The sequence below is a fragment of the Macrobrachium rosenbergii genome, chromosome 3, assembly GCF_040412425.1.
Source record: "Macrobrachium rosenbergii isolate ZJJX-2024 chromosome 3, ASM4041242v1, whole genome shotgun sequence".
Lineage (NCBI taxonomy): Eukaryota > Metazoa > Arthropoda > Malacostraca > Decapoda > Palaemonidae > Macrobrachium > Macrobrachium rosenbergii.
In genome coordinates, this window is record NC_089743.1 from 34,576,685 (window position 1) to 34,604,357 (window position 27,673).

General features: G+C 42.8%; 3 protein-coding genes across 14 annotated transcripts in view; 2 read left to right on the plus strand and 1 right to left on the minus strand.

The window, feature by feature from the left end:
- The window catches only part of LOC136854357 (protein trapped in endoderm-1-like), a 229,365-nt gene that overhangs the window by 34,029 nt on the left and 167,663 nt on the right, over nt 1-27,673 (plus strand). For 5 of the 6 annotated variants that reach the window (XM_067130695.1, XM_067130666.1, XM_067130681.1 and 2 more), the window contains exon 2: nt 11,242-11,382. The exons of the other annotated variant lie outside the window; for it this stretch is intronic. The gene's annotated coding sequence lies outside the window, so the exon portion shown is untranslated. The remainder of the gene's footprint in view (nt 1-11,241; nt 11,383-27,673) is intronic. 6 annotated transcript variants of the gene reach the window in all.
- LOC136850807 (testis-specific gene A8 protein-like) lies at nt 12,503-12,847 on the plus strand. The gene has a single exon (XM_067124824.1). The coding sequence runs from the start codon at nt 12,503-12,505 to the stop codon at nt 12,845-12,847; it is 345 nt and encodes a 114-aa protein (XP_066980925.1).
- Nucleotides 24,480-27,673, minus strand: part of LOC136854304 (protein trapped in endoderm-1-like) — a 110,911-nt gene continuing 107,717 nt past the window's right edge. For 5 of the 7 annotated variants that reach the window (XM_067130642.1, XM_067130628.1, XM_067130609.1 and 2 more), the window contains one exon: nt 24,480-27,232. In XM_067130642.1, the coding sequence (XP_066986743.1) occupies nt 27,020-27,232 (213 nt within the window). In that variant the 3' untranslated portion in view covers nt 24,480-27,019. The remainder of the gene's footprint in view (nt 27,233-27,673) is intronic. The other 2 variants (XM_067130621.1, XM_067130613.1) reach the window with 1 other exon arrangement.

Sequence of the window (27,673 nt, forward strand, 5' to 3'; positions counted from 1 at the left end):
GAGATATTGAAGTACAGCCATATACTCCAAAGATTGAGCCAGAGCTTAAGTACCAATAGTTTGGCTGTTAGTGGACTTTGGCTGGTAGGGCATGGCAGTATCTAGTCTGTTAGTTGCCAGGGGTTATGTGAGAACCATGTGTAAGGTAAAAATATACACAGGAGTTTTGGATTCAGCTTATATTCTGAGATCTGACCTGTTTTTGATAGGCCATGCATGTGGTAATGTAGTTACACATAGGTCAGTCAGGTTTGCGACTGAGATCCAGTGTTAGGTGATGTGTGACGTACTGTATAGTCATGTGACTCTAAGGGTGCTCTGTGATTGGCTGCCCTACCTAACAGTGAAACCTGGGTTCAGTAGTGTAGCTCAGAGCATACAGTAGTACACCTTTCATTTTCATGTCTAGGGTAGAAGGAAATTTAGCTATGGCAAGCAGTTCTTCTAGGAGCAGGCCACAACAAAATCAAAGTATTTTGTACTGTTGGACAGTGACATAGCATCTCTACCATTGCTTCCCTTTGTCTTGTAGAGTTCTCGTGTTTGTAGGTACACTCAAGCAGACTTCTGATGGTATTTTCTTTGTCTGTTCATTTCGAATGGTGTGTTGAACAGGCTTTATCAAGAAGTTACCTTAGCCTTAACATTTCTTTACATTTATCATTGACCGTGCTTTTCAAAATCATTACTACTATCCTTTGATCATTTGAAGATGCTATCCTGGAGTTTACCTTTCCTTTATGGTGTGTTGAATCTTGTTTACCATATTTCTCAAACATTTTCTATATCTTTTGCATGGATTTTGATTAGCATGTTATAAACACCTGTTCATGTTATGTTCATATTGTTGTTACTACTGTTAAATATGGTTTTCAGTGCTGTATGACATAGCATATTGATTTATTTTACCATACTGTACTGGCTCGAGATGTTGAGCAAAATCCTTGACCAATGGAATTTAGACATTGCCACTGCCATGTGATGTACCAAAGCATTCATGGACTACTTGATAATATTAGTGAGCATATAGTTGCCTCTAAAAAGTTTGGTAATGTATTGTACACAGAAACTTTGGGTTTCCAAATGAGGCATACAGTCAACCCATGGTATTCATGGGGGATAGGGACCACAAACACCCACGAATAGCTAAAATCCGCAAGTACTTGAAATCCCTCTCTAAAAATGCTTATAATTGGCTATTTAAATAGTTAAAAAACCAGACACCCCTCTAAAAACATTTATAACTGCTTATTTTATTAGTTCAGACACCAGATGTATACCTTAAACTATCATCTAAAATACTTTAATATCATCCCAAAGTCATGTTACAACTTTACTCTTAGTAATATATGGCTTACAGCTAAGTTTGAAAACTATTCAAGTGACCCCTATTTTCAAGTACATCCATTTTCTGTCATACAGTATTGAAGCAGTCCCATTTTCTCTGTACAGTACTTGGGGAGACTCTAGGAAGTTAATGACTGTTTACAGTACCTTTTAATTTTTATTATGCATTGAAAAAAGAATACACTTTGTTGATAGTTTGCTGTGTTTACAGTAATATTAATGTTTGACAATTAGTAAATGTTTTTTATCATAAAAATATTTTATATATGTAACTTACCCAATAATTACTTAGCTTAACTTACCCAATAATTACTTAGCTTAACTTACCCAATAATTACTTAGCTAAGAGTTTCTACTCGAGCGGCAGTTAGAATTCTGAATTCCTCAGTAGCGAATCTTTTGTTTTGTGTAGGCGACTATGCCCTGCCCACTTTTGGGGTACGAAAGAGGAACAACATCGTCAACATGACGATTTGTTTCTGCTGTTTGTAGCATCAACACCTGGTGTTGTTACAGCAGTTTAGAGTTTTTTGGATTCGTAATTTTCTTCCTTGGTGAAGTATTTTTTTAGCTTTTCAGCATTTTTTCATATTGACTCACGATTTTGACCTTTTCAACTAGTTAGGATATGTCCGACACTAGTAGTTCGAGTTTCCAGTCTTGCAGTAAAGGCTGCAATACCCACATGACAAAATTGACTTACAATTCTCACACCTTTTGTTCTGGTTGTAGAGGACAAGTTTGCTCTAGTAGTCTGACGTGTGATGAATGCAGGGATTGGGGAGAACAAAATATGGAAGACTTTAAATTCTCATTTAGCTAAGCTAGGAAGAGGAAAGCAGCTGCTAAAGCCAGCGGGAAATTAGCCTTGAGGATAAGTTTGAGCAACGTTTGAATCTGGTAGTGAGTACAGTGGCCCAGTTAGGGGCATCAGTGCATGTCCTGATGGACAAGTTTGAAAACAGTGATAAAGGTGAAGTGTCAGTGGAGGAGGCAGCTGCTCGTCCCGCTGATTCTCCTAGGCGTTGGTCCCTGCCATACTCCCCGCTACTTGGGAGGAGGAATACCGGTAGCCCACGGGAGGTCAGTGGGGTCTGCCCACGGGCAGTTGTCCCCTTAGTCCAGCCTGTTGCATCCCACGTTGCGACTAGAGACAGCCGCTGGAAAGGTGTCTCGGAAGTGCACCGGTTTTTGTCAAGTTCTGAGGAGTCCTCACCTCGTAAGAGCCGTCTTCATCACTTTCCCGGTGAATCTTGCCTGCTTAAGAGACGTCTCTTGGGTAAAGATCAGTCCCCGCATCTCCCTTACAAGAGAATGAGGGAGCCTTCCTTCAGTCCTCAAACTTCGTGTAGCAAGTGGGACAATCCAGAGCGTTTCTCCTCTCCTCAGCGCCAGGAGCGAGGTTCTAGCTCACTACACCTCTCGGGCAAGCAGCTCCAGATTTTGCGTAAGCGCCCTGTTCCCTCTGAATGTCCCGTATCGGCGGAATGCTTTGGTGAGCGCCATGAAGCAGACAAGCGCCCTGTAGCAGCCAGGCGCCCTGATGTGGCCAAGCTCCCTGATGCAGCCAAGCACCCTGATGCGGCCAAGCGTCCTGAAGCAGCCAAGCGCCCTGACGCAGTCAGGCGCCCTGAGGTGGTCGGACACTCTTTTTCATTGGAGTGCCCTGAAGCTTCCGATCTTCCCATAGCGCTCGAGCCCCCTCAAGGCTCCAAGCGCCCTGCAGCTTCAGATAGTCCTTCTCCTGTGTTGGACCCAGCTCTTGAACCTTTGCACATAAACTGGATAATATCCTTCATCTTTTACAGAAACCTGCAGGACAGACAGACCCTGAATTAGAACTTGATTATGTCTCTGATCTCTTCTGAAGACGAAGGGGAGCAGGATGCATCTGCTACGCTGTGTGCGACACTCCTCAAGTTCCTTCTGCAGCAGTTATCAGAATTTTTCACTCCGACCTCTCCTTCCTTTCCAGTTTCGTCTTTCTTGATGAGCAACCAGCCCTTGGATTTGACGAGACTTCCTAAGATGGTTCTCTCTAAATCATTGAAGAAAGCTCTTCGCCAAGTAGAGAACTGGCTTTCCAAGAAGAGGGATCAAGGGAAAGCCTGTTTTAGTGTTCCTCCCTCTTGTCTCGCACATATGCACTACTTGTCGTACGCAACGGGAGAAGCTCCTTCTGTGGGAGTGGCTGCCTCCTCCCAGGGGGACTTTTCTGTGCTCGTTGACTCGGGGCGTAGATCGGCTCTCGCTTCGGCAAAAATGTTCTTTTCAGCACAGGAGATGGATCATCTGTTGAAGAGTTTGTTTAAGTCCTTCGAGGTGTTGAGGTTTCTCGACTGGTGTTTGGGAGCAGTTGCCGAGAAGCTTCAGGAACCAGCTTTTTTTGTGTAATGAAGTCGCAGACCTGTATAATTTTCTCTCTTGCGTAGATAAAGCCGTTAGAGATGGCTCACAGGAATTAGCTGCCCTTTATGCCATGGGTGCACTTAAAAAGCTCAAACTTTGTGTCTCGTTCACATCAAAGGGCGTTACGGTCCCACAGAAATCGACTCTCTTTTTTTCCCCTTACGACAAACATCATTTGTTTCCTCAGCCCACCGTAACGTGAGACTGCAGCGAGTCTACAACAGAAATCAACGCAAGATTTGTTGACTCAATCGACGAAGCGTCATGGGGACTGGTCTGCCTTCTCATTTAAACCTTCATCTCCTCTCGAGCAACCAAAGCCGTTTTGTGGAGGAAATCAGAGATCGCACTCCAGGTCTCGAGGATCAGTTAGATTTGCTCCCCGAGCGATCAAGAAATCATCCTCTTGCAAGTGAGAATTTAGTCCTTCATGCTCTGGTAGGGGCCAGGCTTCGTCTCTTCTGGGAGAGATGGAGCAAAAGAGGAGCAGATCAGTGGGTGGTGAAAGTTTTAAAGGAGGGATACTCTATCCCCTTCAAGGAGAATCTGCCATTGACCAACATTCCCGTCGTATTGATGGCTTACTCCATAGGATCGGAGAGGTATTCGGCCCTATCGAAGGAATTGTCCTCTCTTCTGAGCAAAGAAGCAATAGAAGTAGTAAAAAAGGCAGACTCGAAAGGATTTTACAATCACCTCATTTTAGTGCCCAAGGCTTCAGGGGGTTGGAGACCGGTGCTCGACGCAAGTGCTTTGAATGTCTTTGTAGAAAAAACAAAATTCAACATGGAAACCATCCACTCAGTTCTTGCATCCATCCGTCAAGGAGATTGGATGATCTCCCTGGACATGCAAGACGCCTATTTCCATATTCCAATTCACCTGGACTCAAGGAAATACCTACAATTCGTTTTCGAGTACCAGATCTATCAATTTCGAGCACTTTGTTTCGGTCTCTCAACGGCCCCATGAGTCTTCACTCGAGTGTTGGCTCCTTTGGCGGATTGGCTACATTTAGCAGGAGTGAGTATCTTGCTATACCTGGACAGTTGGCAAATTCGTTCGCCCACGAAGAAACGCTGCATGGAGGACTTACAGAAGACTTTTCTTTTAACCCAGGAATTAGGACTAATGATGGACTTCGAGAAATCACAAATGATTCCCACTCAGAAGATTCTTTTTCTGGGAGTTCTGATACACTCTCTGAGTTTTCGGGCTTCTCCGTCACTCAGGAGAGTAGAAGATTGTCTGAGGAAGGCAGACCTCTTCTTCTCTCTTCATTCTTGTTCCGCCACCCAGTGGATGAGTCTCTTGGAGATGATGGCTTCTCTGGAGCAATTCGTAAGACTGGGGAGAATTCACATGAGACCTCTCCAGTTCTATTTAAGAGCTTGCTTGGGATCTGAAGGTGCATCGGGACCGTTACGTCTTTCCGATAACCCCGGAAATAAAGGAGGATCTGTGGTGGTGGAGGTCCGCAGACAGACTTTCGGAAGGGAAGTCACTCGTTCCAGTGAGCCCCGACCTAGACTTCTTTTCCGATGCGTCGGACCTAGGTTGTGGAGCTCACCTCGGGAACCTTGAAATCTCGGGGAGGTGGTCTTCACAGGAGAAAGGGCTTCATATCAACGTGAGAGAATTGAAGGCAATACACATAGGTCTGCAACACTTTGCGACGCAGGTATACAACAAGACTATAGTGGTACATGTGGACAATACCACGGCCCTAGTGTACATCAAACATCAAGGGGGGAACCCCACTCATTTTCACTCTGCGAGGTAGCGAAAGACCTGCTATGCTGGGCAGATCGGAATCAGACTCGATTGGTCACCCGGTTCATACAGGGCAAGTGCAATGTCCTGGCAGATGAGTTGAGCCATCACAAGCGAATTCTGCTCACGGAATGGACACTTGATCTTTGCGTTTTTGCTGGCCTTTGGAAATTATGGGGTCAACCAAACACTGACCTGTTTTGCAACTTCCAGGAATTACCACCTTCCTCTGTTCTGTTCCCCCTTTCTAGACCCCTCTAGCATGGGCAACGGATGCAATGATCCTAGACTGGTCCAACCTAGATCTTTACGCTTTTCCTTCGTTCGGGATGATTGAGGAAGTAGTAAGGAAATTTCGCTCACATCACAATGTAAGGGTGACTCTTGTGGCTCCCTACTGGCCACAGAAGGAGTGGTTCCCGGACCTGATCGATCTCGTAGACTTTCTGAGACTCCTTCCAGAGATTCCAAGTCTTCTCAGACAACCCCACATCAGGAAGTTTCATCAAGGCCTATCCTCTCTGGCCCTAACAGGATTTCGACTGTCTACAGACTCGTCAGAGCGAAAGGATTTTCTAAATCAGCATCAGAGACTATCGCAAAATGTAAATGCATCTCCTCCAATAATGTCTACCAAGCTAAGTGGGCAAGCTTTAGGAGTTGGTGTAGAAGAAACAGTCTCTTCCTCGGAAACATCTTTCGCTCAGATAGCAGACATCCTTCTCTATTTGAAATCTTCTAAAGGGTTGTCTGTCTCGACAACAAAGGGTTACAGAATGATGCTGAGCTCCTTTTTTTGGCATAAGGGTCTAGACATCTCGAACAATCAAGACTTGTCCGATCTAATTAAGTCTTTCAACATCTCCAAGTCCAAGAAAGAGGAGTCCTTCTCTTGGAATCTTGATGTAGTTCTTAAGTGGCTTTCTGACCCTCGCTTTGAACCTATGCGCTCTTCATCTCTAAGGCATCTGTCTTGGAAAACTCTCTTTCTGGTTGCCTTAGCAACAACTAAGAGAGTTAGTGAACTTCAAGCAATAGACCAAAAGATTTGTTTTTTTGCAAGGGAATGCAGTCTGCTCCTTTTTACTAGGATTTCTTGTGAAAAATGAAAACCCATCACATCCCTGGCCCCGTTCCTTTTCAGTTTCAAGCTTATCGGATATTCTAGGCACGGAAGAGGAAGAAAGAGAGCTGTACCCAGTATGTGCCCTCAGACATTATTTACATTGGACAGAGAAGATTAGAGGCCAGTTTAGTAATCTCTGGTGTTTGTTGAAAAACCCCTCTAGACCCCTATCGAAGAATGCCATTTTGTTTTTCTTGAGGGATCTCATCGTTGAGGCACACTCTCAATTAGCGGAAACTGACTTATCGCTATTGAAAGTTACAGCGCACGAGGTAAGAGCAGTTGCTACTTCGGTAGCGTTCAAACACAATCTTTCTTTCTCTGCCATCCTGGAGGTAACTCATTGGAAATGCAAGTCTGTGTTCGCAATGCACTATTTGCGGGACGTCGAGACAGTTTATGATACATGCAGTTCCCTGGGACCTGTGTCCGTAGCTGGTGTAGTGATGGGTGAGGAAGTGTAGGAAGTGTCCCTTCCTCTTCTTTTCTCTTCGCCTTGAAAATGGTGTTGAGTTCTTGGGGAGCCTGGGAGGGTACAGTGTACTTGGAGTGCCCACCAGTTTTTAGTGTTGGGTAGTGGTCTTGTTTTTATCGTTTAATCATTGTTTAATTATGGTGTAGGTGGCTTTGTTGTTCTGGTATGTTATTTTTGTGGTACTGTGCCCAGGGCAGGGGCAATTATGTATGTTTTGTTGACCTTTGGTGTACACCTTCGTCGCAAAGCTTAATCTTATACTTCGTCAGCCTTCAGAGTACTCCTTCACTGCGAAGTGTCCCACTTAAGTAGGGGCGCGTCTGGCCATGCTGCCACGTCGCTACAGTTTGAGGTGAGCACCACCAGAGGCAGTATCTACCTGCATCAGCTCTCTTACTAGGTAAGGAACAACAATTATCTCATCAATTATAACATAAGCTTTTACCCATGATTCCCCACCACCTTTCAGAAGGATGTGTCACAGTCTGGTTGTTGACAAGGCCACTGTTGTATCTGTGCCTAGGCTTCTGTGGCTTTTATGAATTTTTTCAAGCTTGTTCTAAGCTTGCTGGATATTATTTTCTGCCACATACAGTTCCATATGTCTTCTGCCTGTACGAGGTGTTGTCGAGTCCAATTTAGATGTTATCGAGTCCACATAAGAAGTTGAGTATGCACAGATGTCCACATGCCCACATGGCTGTCAAAGAGTCTGCAGGGTCTGCAGCTAGTCCGCGTGGTTGCTGCAAGTCTGCACGATGATCTGCAAGTTTGCTGGGTTGTCTGTGAGTCCGCATGGTCATCAGCAAATCTGCATGACCCGCAACACTCTTTTTCTCTTTGAATAGAAGGAGAAGTTCAAGGTAGAGGTGAACCAGACAGTCCTGTCATCCATTCTTCAGGGTGATTGGATGAAAACCTTGGATATGCAGGAAGCATCCTTCCATGTCCCCACTGGCCTCTAGGAGTATCTCAGGTCCATCTTATGAGGCAGGGCCCTCCAGTTCGATGATCTATGCTTCAGCCTCAATAGGGCAAGTCTCCTCTTGAATCCTCGCTCCTCTTGCATTTGACTTCATTTTCTGGAACATCAGTCTTTACCTGGGTGACTGACTTCTTCGATTCCCCTTAAAGGAAAAGTGCTCAAAGGTTTTGAACACAAGAACAATTGGGACAGGGAAATACAGCTGGACACCTTTGTTTTTTCCCCATAACCCCAGATTAAAGTCGGACCTACAGTGGTGGCTGTCAGGAGATAGATTTTTGGAAGGGAAGTTCCTTCATCATATGAGCCCAGACCTAGACTCCTACTCATTGCCTTGGATCTAGGTAGTTTCCAGGACGTGGTCTCCAGGAGAACAGAACCTTCACATCTATGTCAGAGAGCGGAGAGCTTTTCACTCAGGGCTTCAGTGCCTCTTGACCCTAATTCACACCTAGACTGTGGTAGTTCTTTTAGACAAACCACGGTCCTAGTGTACTGTATATATGTAAACAAGGTGGTGCTCTCTCTCTCTCATTTTCTATCCACCAAACAGCAATTTATTCAGGGCCAACTAAGTTCTGGAGGGCACACTGAGCCATCAGATACATGTCCTTCCTGCCGAGTGGACCTTGGATAGCCTGGTCTGTCGGGATCTGTGGAATCTATGGGGCAGGCTGACTTGGGACCTGTTTGCCACCTCAGAGAACCTTCATTTTCCTCTTTCTTGTTCTCCAACCCCAGACCCTCTAGCATGGGCAACAAACACCATGCTGCAAGATGGTCCAACCTGGCCCTCTACGCCTTTCTGCCTTTCGACATGGTCAAGGAAGGGCTGAACAAATTTCAGGCTTGTCACAACATTGTGATGACCCTCTTAGCCTAGTTCTGAACCATGAAATAATGGTTCCCAAACCTGCTATGGTTGTTGGTGGACTCTCCAAGACTCCTTCCACAGTGCGTATCTACTCAGACAACCTCACTTCAAGAGGTACCACCAAGGGTGGTCCACTCTTGCTCGGACAGACTTCAGACTGTCGGGGAGCTTGTCAGAACGAAGGGTTTTCTAAGATGTGCTACAAGAGGTTATTGAAAGATGCAGACATCAATCTTCTAGCTCCCTCTACCAGACTAAGAGAGCGATTTTCCTAAGTGGGTGTCTCAGACTCTAACTCTCTTCTTCTGAGACATCTATGACTTAAATTGGGGATTGCCTCTTTTATCTGAAGAGATCTAGAACCTCTTGTAAAAGGGTATCAAGCTATGGTTAACTCAGTGTTTAAGCAAAGGATCCTAGATCTTTCATCGTACCTAAACATCAATGACCCCATCTTGCCTCTTTTATCTGAGGAGATCTATAACCTCTTGTAAAAGGGTATCAGACTATGCTTAACTCAGTGTTTAAGCAGAGGATCCTAGATCTTTTGTCATACCTAAATATTAACGACCCCATCTTGTCCTTTGACACGTCCAAACAAGGAGGGAAAACCCGGTCTTCTGGAACCTGGATGTAGTGTTGAAGTGACTGACAGGCCCCTCTTTTGATCCCCTATGTTCCTCTTTTCTGGAAAACTTTACCCAAAAGGCTATCTTCGTGGTGACCTTGGCTTCTGCTAAAACATATAAACGAGATCCAAGCCATCGTTTTAGTGTAGGTTTTTCACAAGGAGACACGGTTTGCTCGTTTACCCTTGGATTTTAACCAAGAACAAGGACCCATCCAAGCCCTGGATCTGTTTTTTCTCCCTTAAGCAATTAACAGACATCCTTGGCTCTGAGGAAGAGCTTTCAGGTATTACCTGAGCAAGTCTTGTAGATCAGAGGGCCATCCATAACCTTTGGTGTTCTGACAAGAACCTGTCTCACCATCTGACTAAGAACACATTGTCCTTCATGTCAAATGAACTTTATTTTTGAGATGCACTCTCAGATTCAGGAGAACAATTTGCCTACTTTTTAAGTGAAAGCTAAGGACGTCAGAATAGCCTCTACTTCATTAGCTTTCAGGCACAATATGCCACTTACAGGTACTTCAGTTCTGCAGTCAGCATACTGGAAGTGTAATTGATCTTCGCTTCTCACATTTTTCTTGAAAGTTAAAACATTGTTTGAAAATTTTGCAGTACCTTGGGACCATTATTAGTAAATGGCATACTATTGAGGGAGGCAGCATAGGATTTTCTCGTACTGTCTCTTCACCTTGTAGTAAGATGCTGAGTTTTTGGGGAACCAGGGGTTACAATGTACCTGGCACACCCACCACTCTTAGTAGATGGATAGTGGTTTTATTTCAGTGTAGTTGACAGCATTGTCTGGTTGTTTTTTATTTTGGTACTTCGCCCAGGCCAAGGGCACTTATTGATGCTTTGCTGGCCATCAGAATACTCTTTCACTGTAAAGCTCCCACTTAAGTAGAGGCTCTCCATGGCTATACTGCTACCCCACTACAGGTTAAGATGAGCACCAACCAGAGGCAGTATTTTCCTGCAGTCGCTCTCTTGACATATAAGGAAACGACAAGCATTGTTTTCAATGGTAGCAACTTTTCTACTTCAGACTTATTACCAAGACTTAATGTTCTGGAGTAGAATATGTCTATGCATCCCACCTCCAATCAATGTGGGATTCAGCTATGTAATTACTTGGTTAAGACGGGCTTAACTGAGTCTGGCAAATCGGTTCAAAGGAGAGAGGTCTATTACCAGTCTCCAACCCTGCAAGGCTTTCTCTATGAGAAAGACACTTAATCTTATTATGAAAATGTCATTTTCATGATAAGATTAAGTTTTATATATACTTCCCAAGTAATTACAGAATCAGAACCAGCCCTCATCCCCTCTGGTGGATAAAAGGGCACAAACAGAATGAGGTTGTCTGCTAAGTTGTTCCTAGTATTCCTGTTAGTGGGCAGGACTAGTCACCTACACTAAACAGTCGAAGCGCTATCGCGATTTTTGGATTTAAGCTGCCGTACGATTGAAACTATTAGCTATGTAATTACTTGGCAAGTATATATGAAACTTAATTTTATTATGAAAATAACATTTCTTTATTGTTATTTTTGTGATAAACTCTAAAATTAAATTTTTTATTTACCTGGAGGCTAATTTATGTTTGCTTCAATTTCAGTTGTGAATTTGATAATAGGTATGAAATTGGTGACTTTTCATAAGAATTCACTCAAATGAACACTATCATGCTCATATATTACAGAAGTATCATCTACATATTGTACCCAGAAACTTCAGCTCAAACACTGTGGAATTGAAGGTAAGTATTCTGATCCAAAATTTCTGTACATTATTAGCTAGTACTGACTTTATACATGTCAAGACTGCAAGAATGCAGATTTTGTCAGGAGATTTTTGATTCCTGGAATGAATGTTTCTTTGCCAGGATTGCTTCCAAACCAGTATTTGTTCCTACACGATTACAAACCATCAGTCCTTTACATTAGGAATTACTTACAGTGCAGCTGGAAAGGGCCATTGAACTTTCAAACAAGGTGGTTAGGCAGTTAACTGCCATTTGTTAGGCGGGGGTCCCGCCCGCCCAGACATAAAGATCCCAATTTGCTTTTGGCTCTAGTGTGATGCAGACGTGTGTTCCTTTGCTCATTGCCTTGATTTCCATTGATCTGTTTTTTCCCAGGGGATCTTTCCTTCCTTGTTGTTTAATTATATGTGTGTTTGTGTTTTATAAGAAAAGCAAACCCACAAATCAGAGAAGCCTGTGCGCAAGGCCGCCTACCCACAGTGTGTGTGTGCCTTGGGGTTGGCGGTAAGAGACGCAGAGCTTCTGCTCCTATGTTGATGTTGATCCATACGCCCTCTGTTCCTCATGCATGGGGCGTGTTCTGGTGACCCTACTTGTACTGAGTGTTGTTCCTGGTTGGCTGAGCAGTTGGTGAAGTTTGAAGGGAGGAAACGGTATCGGAGGAAGGCCGCCAAGGCATCGTCTGAGGGTTATACGTCCCCGACTAAGCCTTTGGTGGCTAACTCTTCTTCTTATTTTCTCACTACCAGCAAGCTTCCCCTTCTGGCTGTCTCTCCTTCATCTTCCTCGCTCACTTCGTCGAGCTCGGAACAACGGGGGCGGAGCGGACAATCAGGATGACCTCTTCTCAGGGGCCTCCCCTCGCTCCTGGGGGGGGGGGAAATTTTCCCTCGGAGTGAGAAGAGTCTCCCTCTGCTAACCCGACTCTTCCATCTTCTAGCTTGGCAGTTGAAGCTCTCCTCAGTCATTAGGCGAGTGATCTGCAGGTAGCCTTGGTCTCTTGGGGTCTCCGTCCCTGTAGGGCCTTCTGTCCCACCTGGCAAATGTCCCGGTGGTGACCCACGCTGCTGCTACCACTACGACATCGATGGTGACCATGACAGCGTTCGCCAAGATGCTGGTCACTGGCTCCACCTGCATCAGACCCCAAGTGACAGCTGTCCCAATGTCCCAGTATGCGGTGCCCCTGCCTCCAGGTTTTGCCGTGGCTCCACCATCCCAGGCCATACCATCTATGATGGCAACCTCCATCATGCCTCATATGATGGTTCCGGCTCCTGCTGTTCCTGTGGTCTTTGACGTGTGGGCTGCTGTTGCTGTTCACCCTGCCCTGGCTGTCCCGACGGTTGCTTCCATCACTGATGTTCCTGCTGCCCAGGCCACTCCTGCTGCTCCTGTTGCCCTGGTTGCCCCAGCCGCTCCTGTGATGTCTGCTGTTCTCTCCTGGATGGGGATTTGACCGCCATCTTGAAGAAGATGACGAAGAAGAAGGCGAAGAAGAGGTCTCGTAAGGTGTCATCATCGTCTTCATCTTCGTTGTCGCTGTCTGCTACATCCTCCCCCTTCATCCTCTAATGCTTGTTGGCCAAAGAAGAAGAAGAAGAAGAAGGCTGTCTTTCCCCCCCCCAAAGAAATCCCACCCTGGGACTTCTAAGGGGCTGCCTCCCTCCACAACAGGGGAAGCAGTGGGATCTCTTGTCAGCTCTTCCCGGCCCTCAGGTGTGGGAACCAGATCGCTCACCACACCAGGGTTGAGCATTTTGGGAACAGCGGGCGTGCAGACCTCGGTTTGCCCTCCAGTCACCAGTCCTAAGACAGTCTCCTGGCTGGATCTGTGGTCGTTCACGATATCCAAAGTGGCTGCCTCCTCAGGTGCTGTTGTTCCTGGGGAAGACTCTGCTTTCGGGAGACTGTGCCAGTCTGGAGGTAGGGCCATTTCCTACCTTGCCCACCAGATGGCAAACCTGTGGGCAAACCTGGTGCTGAAGAGAAGGGATGCTGTCCTGTCTTGTATCGCCAAGTCTGTTGGTCCTGAGTCAGCAATGACCCTAAGGAATGGACCTCTATGGGTTCTGTCTCTCTCTTCCCTGGGGAGTTGGTAGATACTGCAGTGGACAAGCGTCAGGCCGAAGACAGCGACCGCCTTGTCCATCAGGCAGTGCCCAAGATCTCTGGGTCTTCGCACACCGCTGCAGTCCGACCTTGGGATCAGGCTAGCACTTCCTCAGCCTCTAAGAAGACCCAGGCTTCGAAGGGTACCCGCGGGAACACCCAGCCTTCTTCTTCTGCTGGAAAGGGCACGCAATCCTGCCCACTTTCCAGTCTGGAAAACGGGCCAAGGGGAGGAAGAAAAAGGGGAAACACTAGGAGTGGCATTCCCCTCCAGCTGCTGCCATTGGTTGGGGGTGCCTGTCGAGCCATTGGGCAACATGACAGTGATACGGAGTCGCGATCTGGGTGATGGATGTCCTTCAGGAGGGATATCTATTCCCCTTCGAGTCTTGACCACCCCTCACCAACTCTCCGGTCTGTCTCCTTACCTACCTTCCAATTTCGCCGAAGGATCTCACACTCAGGCAAGAAGTGCAGGCCATGCTGAGAAAGTGTGCTGTGGAAGTCATGTCAGGATTGGTCCCCAGGCTTTTGCTGCCATGTCTTTCTCATAGAGAAAGCCTTGCAGGGTTGGAGACTGGTAATAGACCTCTCTCCTTTGAACCGATTTGCCAGACTCAGTTAAGCCCAAGTCTTATATGTACTGTAATTTAACCCAATTTAATTCTTGGCAGCTGTTTTTCAATCAATATTGATCCTTAGTCTCGTGTCTCCTGCCATGTATTAGCTCAGCCATGCCTGCTGTTGATCTGTTTGCTGCTGTTTCGTAAGCCTTTGTGTCTTCTCTACTTTGACATGTTTTGTGGTTAGCTCCTTCCCTGACTCATGTCACTATTTGCTTCCTGATTTTAGTGTGTTCAAATTTGTTTCCTGCTGGTGGTTTCTCATCTTAAGTCTTCCTTGCTTTAGGCTTTCAGGCTCTCATGCCTCAACCTGCCTCCAGCCTCTAGCCAATGATTGCCAACAGCAGCTGCACACTTGCACTGACAACATCCAAGGTCAAGCTCCTTCCAAGTACTAGTGTTAGCTGTGCACTTGCATTATTTCCTACCTGCTGTCTTCTTAGTCCCAGCGCCAGCCATGCTCTCAGAGGGCATGAAATGTTTCAGGGAATGCTCATTCTCAGGCCAGCAAATCTTGAGCCCCTGCCTTTAGCATACACCTGTCATTTCCTGCTAATCTGTCAGGATCTAGCTGTATGTATTGTGCTTGTAGCCCTTTACACACCTGTTTATTGACAATTTTAATAAAAGCTGCACTCCAGCCTCTGGACATAGGTTCTCTTCCAGTGAGAAACCAGCATCCCACATCTTGCCTGTATCTGCTACATAATGTTAAGACTTCTGCACTGCAACATGCTGGCTGTTTATAGCTCTCACTGCATGCCTGTGTCTTTATTCCAGCTGCCTCTAAGCGGTCTTTGTGTTTCACCACATGCCTTCTTTATCATCAAGATTTTAGCTTTTTGTCCATTGGTTATGTCACTTAAGAACTTACTTCTGCTCCAGTGCTAGTTTTGGCAATGGAGTGCCTCTTGTTCTTAATTTTCTTCAGTCATTTATGGTATGCTTTGAGTTATAAAACTGTTGAGTTTTTTTTTTTCTTTTTATCTTGCATACCTCTCTCACTTCACTTAGGACACCTTTGAGGAATAAGAATGACCACTTTTCAGTCACATTGATTCTTGGTGAGTCAAACTGGGTTGAGATTAGGTAGCCCTGCTTTCACATTATGATGATGTGTCATTTAGGGAACGCACAATGGATCTGCAGGATCAATGCCCTTATCATCATAAGCATTTTTTGCTTCTCATCTTTTTTTTGCAAATTTGAGGATTTCATTTAATTACTTTTACTTCATTGATTATTACTCTTAGTAATTACTGAAACAACTTCTTTAATTAATGGAACCAAAGATTTATGGAAATTCTCAAGCTGATTCCGAAGGACTTTATTTGAAGGTTGTAAGAATTATCGGCAAGAGGGGGTCACTTTTCATTTAGTTTACTTGCCCTCGGGGGATGGGAGCCTTTGGTTAAACATCCACAAAAGCTTTGGAATTTATGCAATAAAGCTTCAGTTTGCATTGTTTTTTGTCCTTTCTGGAGATAGATTTTTAGCTTCTCAGTCTCCTAAAGAAGTGAGGGGGAGATTTTCTCTTGGAAATTCCTTGATTTAATTTAAAGGACAGCTATGGGCACTTTCTTGCCTCTTTTGAGCTTGAAGTCTTGTGTTAGCCTCAGGCTTGCAATTTTCTTCTTCCTTGAAACTCAGTTTCTTTTATATAAAGAACTTAATAGATTGTCCTCCTCATTGGATGAGTTTAGGTCAGTGGTTCTCAATCTTTCTTTAGTGATGGCACCCTAATTAATGTAATCAATTACCGTGGCACCCCTTCTTCACCATCCCACCTTATCGCACGAATTAACACACACACACACTAATGGACACATTGATAATAATTACATGAAGACTTCTGCAAATTTTTTTTTTCTTTTACAAATGTTCAATGAGATGGTCTAGCCAAGACAAAATTCATGACAATCTTGCGGCACCCCTAGGCACTGTCTGTGGCACCCCCGGGTGACACAGTACCCAGTTAGAGAATCACTGGTTTAGGTTTACAACCCTCACGACAATAAGGTCAGAGCTTTCATGGGGTTCTTTGTTAGTGCCAAATTGAGTAGGCATTTTTCAGCCGTCTGTCACCAAAATTCATATGTTTTTGGATGTTGAAATTGATCCAGATAAGGGATATCTTATTTTTCTCCACAGTTGAGACGGATAGCTTAAGCCGTCATGTCTTTGCCACCAAGCTCTCTGTTCACGTTCGACAGGAATACTTTACAATGTTCAGAGAACTAGCTCCTGTTAGTCTTCAGCCTCAAACCTCTAAGCACAACTGCAGTTTCACTGCTTTTCCTTTAGCAAGTGAATTGGTACCGAAGTTAGTGAGAGGCTTGTCAGTTCTGGATTGTATTACAGTAGCTTGAACACCCAGTTTGGATATGTAGGTGCACTTAAACAATCTAAGCCTGATGGAACCATCAATCATATGATCTCAAAAGGTGTTCATTGTGTTGAACCTCATCTTCAACCTCTCTTTACAGCAGGGCTCTACCTAACTTACTCTTAAGATGAGATCCCATAGAATTTAGGTTTTCAAGGAACCAGAAGATCATTTAGATCACTATTTACTGGGTATCACTTGGGTTGATTTTACTTTCCATGCCATTTTTCATGTGTCAAGGTTAACTTGACTTCAAGCCAGCACCTCAAGGACAAGACTACTTTCTTCTGTGAGAACTTACAAAGTTATTTTCCTGAACTTCTTTTGACCCAACAACTTATTAGACTGAATTGATGTGCTGGAGATTCATGTTTCACTTTTCCATAGACATTGCAATTTCACTCCTCTGAAAAGAATAGCGCTCATGTTGTTTTGTCTCTCATACCCATTTATATGTTCCTCCAATTTTCAAACATGGTTCCAGTCCATCTCATACCCCCTGTTTCTCTTGGATCCTTGTGTGTTTTCATGCATCTTTGCCTAGGAACTTCCTTGGCTCTTCAGGTCTTTTTCTCTTTCAGATTGTCAGGAGCTCAATGTCAGTAAGCTGTTATTCTGACTGTTAAATAATAGATTTGATATGAAGCACACACAGTTTTTTTTTTAAATAAAATTGATTTTTCAGCACAGAGCCATTACTTTAACTGAATTGCCCTACTCCTGAATCCCACAGGATTATGTAATTACCAAGTAATTACATAACTACTAGCTTTCTACATGGCAGTCTAACAGAATTCAAATTTTCGCTGTGGCGCTACCATCGCTTGTGTAGGTGACAAGACCCTGCCCACATTTGGGATTGATAGGTACAACTCAACAGAGAGCTTCAATTCGTTTTCTGCCCATTCCCAATTAACATTGGTAGTTTTGTGCAGTCGCTGTTCATCATTTTGGAATTTTGTCGTGTATTTTTGGTGAAGTATTCACTTTTTTGTGGTGGCTTTGAAACTTAGTAATATTGTTAGCAGTAGTTAACTTTATTTCTAAAGATAGTTCAGTATGTCAGACTCCAGCTCTTCAAGCATTCGTTATTGCTTTGAGGGTTGTAAGACTAGACTAATGAAAGTCACCTATGATTCCCACACTAGTGTGTCAAATGTAGGGGGGGCGGAAAGTAGTAAAGAGCTTACCCATCTGGAATGTCAGGATTAGGAAGCTAGTAAATGGAAGGTTTTGAAGTTCCATCTGGACAAACTAGACAGAGATAGGAAAAGGAAGGCGGCTCTTAGAGACCAAGGTAGAGCTAGTCTAGGGACTCCTTCTTTACCTAATGTGGTAGAAGATGGCTCTGTCTCTTCTCTGATGTTTCCTGCTATGTCTCCCATCCTTAGCCCTTCTACGCCTTTACCCCAGACTCCTTTACCAGGTTCCCATGCTTCCAATCCCAACACTGTTGCCAGTCTCGAAGCGAAGTATAATAAGAAGTTTGAATTTTTATACAAGTGACTTACCAAGTAATTACATAGCTAAGCAGAGAGCTTCAGTTAGCTTTTTGCCGGCTCCTGATTAACATCGGTAGTTGCGTGCAGTCACTGCTTCATCTTTTTAGCGGTAGTTAACTTTATTTCTAAAGATAGTTTAGTATGTCTGACTCCAGCTCTTCAGGCATTTGTATTGCATTGAGGGTTGTAAGACTAGACTAGCAAAAGTGATTTCTGATTCGCACACTAAGTGTGTCAAATGTAGGGGGCAGGAATGTAGTAAAGAGCTTACCCATCCGGAATGTCAGGATTGGGAAGCTAGTAAATGGAAGCTTTGAAGTCCCATCTGGGCAAACTAGACAGAGATAGGAAAAGGAAGGCAGCCCTTAGAGCTGAAAGTAGAGCTAGTCTAGAGACTTCTTTACCTGATGTGGTAGAAGATAGCTCTGTTTCTTCTCTGATGATTCCTGCTGTCTCTCCCATCCTTAGCCCTCCTACTCCTTTACCCCAGACTCCTTTACCAGGTTCCTGTGCTTCCAGTCCCAACACTATTGCCAGTCTTGAAGTGAAGTTTGATAAGTTTGAATTTTTGGCTAACATTGTAATGGAGTTAGGTACCTCTCTCAGGGATTTTATGATGAAAGCATCTTCCAGTGTTCCAAGTGTCAGTGTTGTGCAAGGTGACAGTATTGTGAGTGTTGAGGAGGTGGCTGCCCATCCCACTGGTGCTCCTAGACAAAGATCCCTGTCCTGCTCCCCCTCGCCGGGGAGAAAATATACCGGAGGTCCAAGTGAGGGTGATGTGGTTTGCCCATGGATAGTCGCCCCCTCCGTCGGACCTGTTGCATGTTCGCAGGCTACGACAGAGCACCACTGAAAGGCATCTCTTTTGATGTGAATCGCCTATCATCGTATTCAGATGGCTCCTCTCCTGACAAGAAGCGTCAATGGCGCCTTTCTTCTGCTTCTCGGCCCCTAAAAAGGCACTCTGTCAATGCGGACAGCTCCCCACTTCCTTTTTTGGCCAGCCCTATAAGAGCTGATTAGTCAGCTCAGTGGTCTGGTTAAACTATTTTAATAATAATAACTGTCAAGAGGTACAAGAAGGCCAGTGTCAGTCCTCAGCCCTCAGCCCTCCTGCAGTTTTGCTGTTCCACCTACTGCCGCTTCTGCTGCTCATCGTCTTCAACCTTCGATAGATAGTCTAGAGCCTCTCGTGTCTTGAGTGCCCTGTTTTAGTTTCCAAGCAAAGATGCTTCGAGTAAGCGCCCTCTCATCTCTGAGCGCCCCTCTCCTTCGGCTCACTTCACACCCGCTTCTCCGTATCCGACTTCCGCATCTGACTCCTTGGCGCCAGCTGAGGAACATTCGGCTGCAACCTCTGGGAGCTTGGCCCCAGTGGTAGGATGCTTGGCGCCTCTTCCTTCTTCATCAGCTCAGGAAAACTGCTTTAGTCCCGATTAAGCATCAACTTGAGGAGCTCAGAAACAATGGGAACTATGTAGATCATGGTGCAAGTCCAGGGGCATTTCGTGTCTTTGCACCAACATTGATAATGTAATCAGGTTTCTACGATTCTTAAGATACAGTATGCTAAAAGTATGTCCGTTGCTGCCATCAAAGTCTATAAATCCATGCTGGCTTCTGTTTTAAGGCATACTGGATTGGATATTTCAAAGGATGTTGGTTTACATGAAGCTGTGTGCTCTTTTCAACTGGAATGCCGAAGGTTCTTCAGAAACCTCTTTTATGGAACCTAGATATTGTCTTACGACACCTCGGAGGCCCTCCTTTTGAGCCCCTGAGAGAGGCTTCTCTCAAGGCACTTTCTTTGAAAACCCTCTTTCTGGTGGCCTTGGCTTCAGCCAAAAGAATAAGTGAATTGCAAGTGATATCATCATGAGTAGAGTTTTCATGTACTGGAGCAGAATTATCTTTTCTGGCTTCCTTTCGTGCCCAGAACGATGTTAAGGCCAAAGTTCTTCCTAGAATTTTCTCTATCCCTCAGCTAGAAACTCTGACAACTGAGGAAGGAGAGCTGGTATTATGCTCTGTTAGGGCTCAGAAGTATTATACTTCCCATCTTAAACCTGTAAGGAAGCAGTGTAGGAACCTATTTTGTTCAGTCAGGAAGCATGAGGTTCCTATGTCTAAAATTGCCATGGCTTTCTTTCTTTAAGCCCTTAGCTCTGGGGGCACACCATGCAGTCTCTCCAGGGTTTGTCCACTTTTGAAGGTGAAACCACAGGATGTCAGAGCAGTGGCTACATCTGTTAGTTTTCACCAGCACCTCCCTCTTGAGACCGTCTAGGCTTAGCAGCACAATGGAGGTGTAGCTCTGTATTCGCTTCCAACTACCTGAGGGATGTAGAAATCACTGTGAAGACTGCCATATACTAGCACCTTTGGTTTCGGCAGGGGAGGTTATCTCCTAGTCTTCCTTTTTTGTGTCACGAACAAATAAGGGTTCTCTTGAACTACCTCCTTCCTGGGTAAAGGGGCACTGTATGTGATAAGTTCGTACACAGTACTTTACTCCACTTTATTTGGATAATTTTTTAAAGTAAATCATATTATTTTATGTTGCAGAGCCATTGCTCCTCATTGGAGAAGGCTACCCTGAGCTGATTAAGTACTACTTTTCTTCCAATTTGGGCTTCTTGATTTTGGGTGTGAGGTACCATAGCAACTTGATTAGGTAGGTGGTAACTCTTGAAGGATCATAGTTTAGTTGCAGTTGTAGCTCCTGTCATCTCTGCAGGCGTGAGACACAGCGGCCAATAAACTGCCATTTTGCATTGCACATCTTCAACCAGTGGCTACATTTCAGGTTTGCGTTCCACCCTCCTAAGAGTGTGGACCTTGCTTGATGAAGATCCTCATCCGACAAGTACTTGCCATGGGATCATATTCATCAGATAAGCTGCAATGAGGACATTTATAATATCTGATAATTCAGTTATAGGGAATCACTTGCCCGCCACCAGCACACGTGTTGGAGTCAGCTAAATGATAGAGGGTAAGTTTCACCTGAAAAATAATGATTTTTATGATAAAATCAATTTTTTAGGTACTTACCCTCTATCATTGAAACCCTCCCTCCTCCCCTCTTATGAGATTAAGAGTAGAATGAGCAGCCGAAACATTCACTGTTTTATTCCCACCCCACAAAGGGTGGGGAGTAACTGTTGGGAGTGTTCGTTAATGATTGTTTCAATTTTAACACTTGTCAAACATGCGCCAAGTAGTCGCAGATAAAGCTGAATGATAGAGGGTAAGTACCTAAAAAACTGATTTTATCATAAAAATCATTATAATCCTGCAGCCAGACCCGAAATAATTAGGTAAGTCACTGTAGAACCACAATGGATAATACATTTATAGGTTCATGTGTCTCCTGTTCTTTATCGCCAGATCTGAATGGGTATCCGGAATAAAAAACTGTTGATAACTCATGACTTTACCTTGAATAAAAAATTCCTGAAACACTTGCCATGAGAGTGGTGGTCATGTTGAGATGTTGCTGGGGAAGGTGCAATAATCCCGCAGCCAGACCCAACTTAATTAGGTAAGCACCTACGAAGCATAAGAGTAATACATATTGGTTCATGTGTTGCTCCTTGTTCTTTATTGCTAAACCCTATGGGTATCTGGAATAAAGAAAATGTTTAATAACCTCTGACCATACATCTGATCAAAAATTAATCTGGGTTGTTGGGATTTATTTATTAGGAGCTAAGCCATTTCGTCACCTGTCAATTTATTTTGTAAGCTCCTGTAAGGACAAACAGTGGCTATGCTATCAAAAAACAGGTTTTGATTTTTGGCTGAAGGAGGAAAGGCTTGGCTTAGGGAAGTTGGTCTCTTTATAACCCAAACACTTGAAGGCCAGGCTGCACTTGAATGTGTAGCTACAGATCACTTCAGTGCCACTAGGGTTGATAAAATACTGGTTGAGGAAATAGAGAACGAGGGATTCCTGCTCCTCTTTCCACTGCTGACTCCATGTTACTGCTGAAAGAGGTACCATGTAGTCTAATGCTGATTTAAGGTCTCTTCTTCTTCCCTTAAGTAAAGAGAGAGTGAATAGATGTGTTTGGCAGTGGTGATGAGGAGAAAAAGAAAATCAGCAGTTTTTTCTGCCCATAGTTCATCTTCGTATAGGAACCAGTTGGCTTTGATTTTCTGTCAGTTGTGGAAGGAGTAGAGATTGATACCATTAAGGCGTCCTGAATGGTTGTCTGCATAGTTGCTGATAACAGGAATTCCCCGTTCTTAACATCAGAGGGTTAACCTTTTTCAGAACACCAGAAATCGAGTGCAACCACAGTAGTTAAAACAAATTTGTTGCCTTCTGATGAACCTGCAAGAACTTCTTCAATAAGTTCATGACTGTTAGGGTCACCAAGAGCCAAACAATATATGTACCAACACTGCTGCAGGGCTACTGAAAGGAGGAAAGTACCCTCAAAAGTATAAATTCCCTAAGGCAAGAGTTGTACTTCTTACAAAGAGGCTGATGCACCAGTAGCCATGAGTTCTTCTTCAGGAGTCAATGTATATAACATCAGAGTCAGTGCTTATTGCTTAAAAAAATTATTATGGAGACATAACTGCTGGAAATCACAATTAACCAACCCATAGATTTTCTCATAATACTGTAGTGATTTGGGTTAAACTGTAACCTGCCAAAATCATTGTAGAAAATCTGTATACAGTACTTCCATTTGAGCAGTCAGTACTGAACTTAATGAATCAAACTTGTTTGTATGTACTAGGATGCAAATCCAAGCCAAAGGACTAGAATATCTTTTGTGAAATATCACAGGGAATCATAGTACAAACAATAAAGCCTTCGTACACACTGACAGAGAGCTTATGACAGCTACCCAATCTTTCAGGGAAACCATGGACTGATAAATGACATCCTGAGAGAGTAGTAGAAGCAGCTGCAAAATGCACCAGGTTAACAGACCCAGTGCAGAAGGACCTAAGGTGTTGAGCAGATTCATCCTATTGTGAGCCCAAGGACACATAGGGTATGGGGGATTTTGGGGGAGCTGTCTTCTCTTCTAAGTTGCATGTGCAAAGGCAACCCATCTGCTAAAAGTATGGTGATTACATGCCCATAATTTGGCACTTCTGCTCCCCTGCAACAGGTAAGTGCATATGAAAGAAGTACTCTGATCTTCATATGTGAGTCCTTCTACAATGACCACGAAGGAGGTGAAGGGGAAGGACATTTTTTAATTTTTTCTGGAACTCTTTGTTTGTTTCCACATTGAAGGGCTGGTCCAGAATGGGAGACATCAAAACATCTGCCAGAGGTTTATTTACTGGAAGAGCTGCTGCAACTGGAGGATCCCTTCCCTTGCAGAAAATGTAAAAGGTATGGCTCATAAACGACAACTGCTGAGTGTCGTGTAATTCCTCTTCCCATTAGGAGATGAAATGAAAAGACTTGTTACATTTGGCCTGGAAGAGGGGTCCAGTGGCATAAGAAGCTGGCAGACACTTCTCTTCCTTCCTCCTCTTACCAGGCTACCAAACTACTTCTCACTGGAAAGAGGACCATTGTACATATGTAACAGAGGAAAGAAAGATTGTACTGTACAATCTTTATCCATAAAAAATGAGCAATATTTATGTAGTTTAATGATAAGGGGGACATGAGGCAACCACATGGATGCCTATGTCCCTCACACCAGTGCTGGTCATGTTTCTTCTTCATAGTGAAAGAAAAAACAAGACCAAGTGATACAGAATACTAACAAAAGCTACACAGTATAAAAAGAATCCAATGCAAATGCAAAGAAACAAGGATTACAAGCTATTCATCCAGTCCATAGACATAGACACTGGAAGCACATCTGCACTGTACACTACAAGCCAAAGAAAATGTGGTTGGGGTTGGTAGATGAGTGGTGGTTTTCCCCCCACTTGCTCCCTTTTACTGGTAGTTAATTACCTTTTTATCAAATTCATTGACCATCACAGTTCACGCTGAAGGATAATGCCTATTACAGGTGATGGTTTGTATTTCCATAGGAGTAATTCATGCTTATGGCATTGTCTTATCATAAAATTTTACACAAAAGTGCATCTAGATTTGAATTTTGTTTTTTGTCCTCTGGTTAAAAGCTTTGAATTCTTAATAATATAAATTACAGTAATGCCCAATGGATATTGCATAATTCTGGAAAGAACAGCTGTGTGAAAATGGCCTCCTGGTATGAGTAAAACGGACTGATTTTCAGATTATTTACATTTTTTCGTACTGTATATAATACAGCTTTTATTTACAAAATCCAAGTTGAAAACTGTTAAGCCATTAATTCGGTGCTTGGAGAGTATACAAAAAAACTCGAGAGTCAATGCTTCACAAGTAGAATAAATTGTACTTTATCACATGAAAAGATATTTTACATGGTGCTTTGAGACACCTTACAATTATGAGAGAGGGCTATGAATACATATTGACACGTTGCATTTGTTGATGTAGTTTTTATTGAATTTTTGCTGTTGGTAATTAAAATTACCTCCTCCTTGGACAGTGAATAAAATGAGAATTTGTACGCACTTGAAATATTTATCAAAAAGTCATTCATATACAGTACTCCAGAATACCATAGACAACACACAGTAGAACATATAATCCGAAAAGATCCACATTACGCAATATACACCGACGGATCTAAGTCACAATATGGAGTGGGATACGCTCCAGTATCCCCAGACAGAACGGTATCAGTTCTCTCTACCAGATAACGCCTCAGTATTTACAGGTGAGTTATGTGCATTAATATCAGCCATAAAAATAATTAGAGAAGCCTCATGTAATAATTTTGTGATTTATAGCGACTCCAGAAGCGCTATAGAGGCCACTCAAAGCTTTAATCAAAAAAATAATATTGTACAACATTTTAAGTTTTCGCTCCATAAATTGTATAATATGGGAAAATTATTGAAATATGTTGGATCCCTGCCCATGTAGGCATTAAAGGAAATGAAGAGGCTGATAAAGCAACTAAAGAAGCGGTCCACATGACAAGAGCAAATATAGACATCCCTATTAGTGACTAAACAAGATATATAAAAAGTCATTGTAAGTAAATGGCAAAATATATGGAACGAAGAACCTGAAAATAATAAATTAAAACAGATAAAATCCAGTGTCAGTGGTCTGGTTAAACTTTTTAATAAAAAATAAATAAATTTGTGAGAGTGCAAAAGATTACTAAACAATAATAGGCCTACACTTTTGCGGTTTTCAGATATGTAATTGCCTTTAAATACAATCACCATAGAGAAATTGCATATGCCAAGTCTTTGGCACAGTTAATTTGCAAATATTCAATCTATAATCTTACAGCAAACACAAAAGACTGTTTTCCTCTTCACCACTTTGACCTTTTAATATTTCAAGCCTGAAAGCATGCATTGTTTTAAATTTGGGACAAAATTTATTGTCTAATATAAGTCGGTCACATTTTTTTCTTTTGCAACAAGAAGGATGTAAAGGTCAGGTTTTATATTGGGTTTCCTTATAGAAAACAAACTTCTTGTGCTTGACCAACATGTGTTATTATTAAAAAACAGAAATGAATTTGACAGTGCACACTGCATGGTCTGATTATAATAGTTTGTAATGAATGCTTCACTTCTCTCTCTGGTAGAACCAAAGATAGCATATATCTTTTTTTTACTTTGAAAGGCTGTACCCTCTACAGTACATTTAATCATACAGCAAGCTTTGAGAAACTTTATGAAGAAAACTAGATCAAATACTGTATGCAAGATATAAAGGATATGCCTACAAATCAGAATGATGTGACAAGGCGGTTTGTATAATTTTAATGCAATTATTTCTATATACAGTACAGAAAATATTTGAATCCTAAGTTAGCAACTCTCTCTTGGCTTTTTGCTCTTTTACTTGAGATCTTGAATTAAAGTAAACAGAACTCAGTCAAAGAATAAGGGAAGATACTTATGATGAGGGCATGAATCATATTTTGCCTGAAAAGATAATGATCATGATTATTCCCAGCAGAAGGCCAGCAAAAGGAGAACAAGTATGAAAGACTCGAGATTGAGGAAGTGAATAATCAAATTAAAAACAGGTTACAGATCTGAAAGAATTATCTTATAAGCCTGCATTAAGCCGGAAGTCATAGGTTATAGGATTGATAATTCTTTAAATGGCACTTACTTTGTAAAATCACTTTTAAATGTTTGCACAACCCTGTGAGTCAAGATTTTTTACTCAGTGGTTCAGCTAAACTACTTAATAATAACTTTTATGTTGCTATTTATATATACATTACCAGGACATATCTTAATAATCAGTAGTTTTCGTTATATCCAAAAGTGGGTACCAGTTTGTTAGTCTCCCCTACATCTAAGACATACAGGTGACCAAGTAAAGGTAAAGTCTGTGGGCAGGGGAATTCATGAAATCAGATTAATCACTCTACCCCTTTACATGTAAGAAACAGCTTAAAAAGGGGAATCACTGTTTTTGAGAGACTTGTAAGAATGGTTCATTTGCTGAATGTCAGAACACCATTAAAATTCATAACTGTTATTCCTCAGTTACAGCACCCTTAATTCATTTCATAACCTCTTTTCTTCTTGTGGTTAAGGATTAGTAATCACAGAACATGCACTGTACACTAATGTAAAAGTGAGCACCACAGCAGCACCTATTTGAAGGCACTAGAATAATCAAGGAGCTGAATTTTTCAACATAGTAACTACAGTAGTATCTGCTTATTACAGTATCTTTCACTGGTTTCCCTTTGTAGACATGGAAATTATCTTCCTTTAAAATGGTCCCAACTCCTATTCACAATTGCAAACTGACTTTGGAAAGTCTCCACTCACCACCCAAGAATGCACATAATTGTGTCCTGACACACTCGAAATACTCCACTTTGCAGGGAGCCAGGATTGAACTTCCTTAGTGGAATGATTTCTGAAGATTCCCATGAGCAGAATATCACCAGGCCCTAATAATTCAGATTCCATTAAAGGGATGTATCCACAACTTCTGGTGATGTTTCTAATGATGGCTTCTTACTTGTGACACCCACTAATGGGGACTGCGGTATTCTGATACTAGACTTTGATTCTTTCCTTGTGGCAAATCTCACAGTACTGCTGGGGGTGGCAGCTCTAGTCTGGCGTTGGCTATCACAGCTTGTGCGTTCCTCTCGCCACTTGAATTTTCGGAAAGTCACCTGCAAAGTAAGAGTGGAGAAGAATAAAAATATTTGTCTATAAATTTGCTAAATCTTTTTTTTTTTTTTTTTTTTTTTTTTTTTTTATATAGTTTCCCTAATCTACCATTTTTTTGGGAATGTTTCAAAATAAGTTTAATTAGTTTATATCACTATGTGGTAATTCCAATGAATAAGGGTACAGTTTTACTCTTTGCACAGTTATCTTATAAAAATGGTTTTAAGATCATACCTACACTAATAAACTGCAGTTACATTTAAATTAACAGTTTGATCACCATCATGCATACTAATGCAACTACAACATGCACAAGCAAAAAGAGACTGGAGACACTTAGTCCTATTAGCAATATAAGAATACAGTAATATGATTTGTGACTTAGTCAAGGTAAGAGATTACTTTCCAACTCTGAGGTGAGAAATAAACATCAAACCACTAAG

Bases quoted from the DNA above. Each gene is read 5' to 3' on its own strand.
- LOC136850807 (XM_067124824.1), top strand. From the start codon at position 12,503: ATGCTGGTCACTGGCTCCACCTGCATCAGACCCCAAGTGACAGCTGTC.